The sequence below is a fragment of the Lipotes vexillifer genome, unplaced genomic scaffold (genome assembly GCF_000442215.2).
Source record: "Lipotes vexillifer unplaced genomic scaffold, Lipotes_vexillifer_v1.1 scaffold225, whole genome shotgun sequence".
Taxonomy (NCBI): domain Eukaryota; kingdom Metazoa; phylum Chordata; class Mammalia; order Artiodactyla; family Lipotidae; genus Lipotes; species Lipotes vexillifer.
The window spans coordinates 2180385-2185109 of NW_006787630.1; the positions used below are offsets into that span (position 1 = coordinate 2180385).

General features: G+C 66.8%; 1 protein-coding gene across 1 annotated transcript in view; it reads right to left on the minus strand.

Moving 5' to 3' along the window:
• Positions 1 to 1615: 1615 nt before the first annotated feature.
• Positions 1616 to 4725, minus strand: part of WDR18 (WD repeat domain 18) — a 5835-nt gene continuing 2725 nt past the window's right edge. The window contains exons 3-10 of the mRNA XM_007460402.1: positions 4546 to 4679; positions 4122 to 4263; positions 3485 to 3628; positions 3332 to 3396; positions 3124 to 3248; positions 2758 to 2924; positions 1981 to 2049; positions 1616 to 1747 (exon numbers count right to left, since the gene is read on the minus strand). Coding sequence (XP_007460464.1) covers positions 1616 to 1747; positions 1981 to 2049; positions 2758 to 2924; positions 3124 to 3248; positions 3332 to 3396; positions 3485 to 3628; positions 4122 to 4263; positions 4546 to 4679 — 978 coding nt within the window. The remainder of the gene's footprint in view (positions 1748 to 1980; positions 2050 to 2757; positions 2925 to 3123; positions 3249 to 3331; positions 3397 to 3484; positions 3629 to 4121; positions 4264 to 4545; positions 4680 to 4725) is intronic.

Genomic DNA, 4725 nt, shown 5'->3' on the forward strand with positions numbered 1-4725 from the left:
GCCCCCCCCCCCCCCCGCCCCACTTCAGGGCTGAGTCATTAAAGTGACAGCCCCAGGGGTGGGGACCCCACCCAGGGATGCCTACCCTCACCCCCAGCCATAGGTGTGGCAGATGAGCCAGGAGGAACCCCAGGACCCAAGGCGGCAGCTGAAGGTTCAGGGCAATGAGAACAATACCCCTGCTCCCCAGGGAAAAACCCAGAGCCCAGGAGGTGGCTGCCAGACATTGGGCGATCCCCAGCCCACCTCCTGGCCACCTGCCAGCTCCTGCCTGGGACTCCACCAGACAAAGAGCAACACCGGGGCCTCAAGAACTGGCATCTCCTTCCAAGCCACTGAATCACAGGGCGAGTGCAGACAGCTGAGGGCGTGGGGCAGCATGCCCCAGGCTCGGCACCAGGGCTGCCAGGGACCCCCACCAGGGCCAGGGCATGAGGGGCCCGGGCAAGTGAGGTGGCCCTTGGCCCCGGGGGAATCTCAGCCAAATTCTGAAGCCCTCTCCTAATCTTCTGGACCCTCTGGAAACCAAGGGGGTGAAGACAGACTGGGCGCACACTGCAGGCAGGAAAACAGCCCTGGGAGCTCTGGGGAGGAGGGTGCAGCTCCGATCCCCAGCTCTGCTCTGACAAGCTGCCTCGCGACCCCCGCCCCGTCTCACTTCTAGGGATCCACCAGGGGGCCCAGGGGCTGCACCTACAATGTGGACCCTATCAGCCAGCAGGACTCCTCACCTGGCAGCTCCCTGGGCAAGGCGGGCCATGAGGGTGGGTGCAGAGCCCCAGCAGGGATGCCCACTAGCTAAAGACATGAATCAGGCGCTGGCCCCCAGCCGAGGTCATTACAGCACCTGCTAAGTCATGTGGATTTTCTGGACCATTAAGCAGACTGTCATTTGGGGGCAGCTTTCTGCAAGGTTCCATGGGCAGCCTCAGGGCCCACCTCTCGGCTGGGCTCCGGGTGCCAGCTGGCGGTGTCCCTGCCTGACCCTGGGCAGTGGGGGTGGGGCCTGGCCTCCCTCCGGCCCCTGACACCAAGAAGGTTCTGGTCAAGATGACCCTGGCCCAGAATTGGCTGCCACCCGAGCCAGCTGCCCTGACCCAGGTTGGGGTGACAGGACCAGTGTGACTGCACTGCTGTCCCTGAGCCACTCCTGCCCCTGCGGACCTCGTCCTGCAGCTCCCAGGATGCCCCTGCCCTGTCCCACTGGTGGCATGGCCTCTGGGTCATGGAAAGGCACTGGGGCAGCAGGTGAGTTAAGAGGTGAGAACCAAGGCTTCTTGACGCTAGATCTGAAACTCGGACGCTGGGATGGCTACGGCGAGGTCCCTGAGGCAGGTCCCACCACCGGGGTCCTGAGCCCGGCGTGGGCACAAGGAGGCCGAGAAACAGGATTTCAGCTCTTTTGTTAGACGTGGCACAGCACCAACACGACACGGGAGGTCACGGAAGGACAGCGGGTCAACACTGGACCATGCCCCCCGGTGGGGGGTGGCAAATCCAAATGATAGGACGCTGGCAGAGGACGGGCTTGGGCCTCAGACTCTGCCAGCCAGTCGGGAGGGCCCTGGGGGGAGCCCGGGGGGCGGGTCCAGGCTGTGCGTGCGCTCACTGGGCCTCACTTGGCCGGCCGGGTGATGATGCGCGTGGAGAAGTCGAAGAGGTCGCGGTTGATCTTGCGCAGGTCCCGCACCTCGTCCTCCAGCTCTGCCACGCGGATCCGCAGCTGGTCCTGGCCACCCAGCACGCTCTGGGGGAGGGGCGGGGGAAGGCTCAGAGCGGGAGGAGGCCTCAGACATCCCACCGGCAGGCAGTGGGGAGAGGCTGGCACTGAGGGCCACTGTCCCCACGGTCCATGGCGGAGGGTGGGGCGGGGGCACATCCCTTCCAACCCAGGCAAAGGCCCCCTGCCGCCCTTCCCTCCGGACAAGCCCCCATCTTGGGCCCCTCCCCTCCCCCATTTTGGGGCCTCTCCCCTCCCACCTTCTCCAATGTGCTGCACATCACCCCGTGCAGCTGTTCCACCCGCTCCAGGTAGCTGGGCTCTGACCCCTGGAACAGAAGGGGCCGCGTTAGCTGGCCACTCCCATCAAGCCTCGAGGGACGTGCAGACAAACGGTCGGCTAGTGCCTCCAGCCCTGGGAAGGCTCAGCCGCCCAGTGAAATGATGGCCCCTGCCGCCGCCCGGAGGCCATCCGTCTCTCGCTGGACCCTGTCTGGGCACGCTGCCCTGGGCCAGCAGCCCGGAGCCTGGCACATCCATCCATCAGGCCGCCGGGAGGGGTGTGGACAGCCCCGCAGGCTCGTGTGACTCTGAGGCGCAGAGACAGCAGACAGAGCCCGGCCTCAGTGGGCAAGGGTGGCCGTGCTGAGGACAGGCAGGGAGGGGCCCCAGGGGCCTGGAGGGGCAGGCAGGCCGTCATGAAGGGGGTCCCATGGGCACTGGGGCTGTGAGCGCTCCCGCCGGCCAGCTGGAGAAGGTGGCTGCCCGTGCACAGCCTCTGGGTCCTAATCGGCCCCTGGAACAACACCCTGTTGTTCTCAAAGGGAAGCGTGGCCCGCTCCCTCTCTGGAAGGTTCCAGGGCTTCCTGAGGTCAGGGACCAGCCATCAGGCTGGCCTCAACGACAATGGCAGAGAAGCCTCTTCAGCAAAGGAGCATGTGGAAGGTCCCCACCAGGACCCGACCCAACGGCACCCAGAGCCACACGGCAGAGGCTGAGGCCGAAGGGTGGGGGTCCCTGCTGGGGATGAGACGCACCTGCTGGTGGAGGCCCAGGCGCAGCGTGAGGCCACCGTGGCGCGGCTCATCCCCGTGCTCCGTGCCCAGCAGGTGCTTGTTGAAGTGTGGCAAGGGCAGGCTGGGCCTGCAGTCGGAGCTCAGCATGCTGACGGGCGCCAGCACGATGCAGGCGTTGGTCACGGGGCCTGGGGCGGCGGCAGGCAGGCGGAGGTCGGGACCCACCCTCCGCTCCTCCAGCCACCCACCTGGCCCTGACACTCCCGTGCATTCCCGTCCCCACCCTCCACGAGGCAAACCCTGGGTCCTTGCTCCAGCCCCGGGCCGCCCACGGTGTGGACAAGGCCCCCCGGGCCCAGGGCCTCCAGGAGGGCTGTGTGCGCCCACCTTTGAGAGCCACCGTCCTGAGGCACTGCTGGCTCTGCACATCCCAGAGGCGCACCGTCTCGTCATGGGAGCCCGAGAGTAGCACGCTGCCATCCGTGGACACTGACAGGCAGGTCACCTGGTTCCTGGGGACAGACAGGTCACCCGGCGCCCGGGGGAGGGGGGCACAATGATTCCCCCCACCTCCTGGTTGACCCCGTCCCTGTACCTGTGCCCTCTGAACACCTTCCCATGGTTCTGCTCCGGCTGGAAGCTCTTCTCTCTCTGCCCGGGCTGTAGAAGCAGGAGGGCCGGTGAGCACAGGGCATAGCTGCGTCTCAGCCCCAAGCCGCACACACCCCCGCCCCCCACGCCCACTCACCCAGGTACAGAGGTCGACCTGGAAGATGGAGCCGTCACTACCACCGCAGAACATGTGATGCTCAGCCAGGTCCATGGTCACGGCCATGATGCTCACGTCGAAGAGCACAGACAGCAGCAGCTCGCCGGAGGAGACCTCCCACAGCTGGGGGCGGGGACGGGGGCACGGGTCTGAGTGGAGCGCAGCGGCCCAGCCGGGAGACTCTGGATGCCACAGGAACCTCAGATGGGAGCGGTCACCACGCAGGGCTCGGGGGCTGAGGGACCTGTTTCTCACGCTGGGACCCCTCGCCACCACCGGCTTCAGTTACTGTCAACCCCCAGGCCACCGCCAGGTCAGCCCTGGACTGCCCCCACCAGGGACGAAGACCTGAGGACTCCCTCAAATCCCCTGAGGCTTGGCCAGGAGCTGCCAGATGCAGTGGCCAAGTGGGAATTTCCAAGCCGACACAGGCGTGGACTGCCCACCCCCCGCCCCCGGAGGTCCTTGAGGCCGCAGGCAGCGGGGGATTAAGAGCTGTCTGGAGCCACCAGCCAGCGGGAGGAGACGATGCTCTGGTTCCCATGGTGGGCTAGGAACCCGCCAGGGGCCGGGCTCCGCTTACAGATCCACTGCGGGGGTCAGGGCGGGGCCCTACCTTCACTGTCTGGTCCAGCGAGGCGGTGGCCACCCGGGCCAGGGGCCCACCAAAGCCGCAGTGCAGGTCTGTGATGGGGAGGGTGTGGCGAGACCACACGTGTCGGGGGGCGGGGGTCCGGGAGGGGTCTGCCTGCAGCACGCTTGGGGGGTGGGGAGGAGCCGGACCTCAGCGGGGAGGGCGGCCCACATCTCGACGCCTTTATACCCTGTCTCTGGGCAGCAACCAGGCCCCCTCACCCAAATAAAAGTCCTGGGTAGCTGCCCAGGGCCCTGTCCTCCTGGCACCAGCCTAGCTGACCTGGAGCCCCTTCCCACCCCAGGGCCTGGCCTCTCTGCACAGCAGGTTCCCCGCCCTCGTGGTTAAGGCCTTGCCCGGCCAGAGGCTACAGCCGGATGGGGAGCCGCCAGGGCCAGGGCTCTACCTGCAGAGGCTCCAAGCCAGCACCAGGCAGTCCTTGCCCCCTGAAACGAAATGGCTGCTGTCCCCCGTGAACTGTAGGCACGACACGTCCTGGTAGTGGCGGCTCAGGATGACCAGAAGGTTCCCTGTGGAAACCTGGGGAGGCGGAGGGGCACCAGGTCACGGGGAGCCCTGTGGGAGG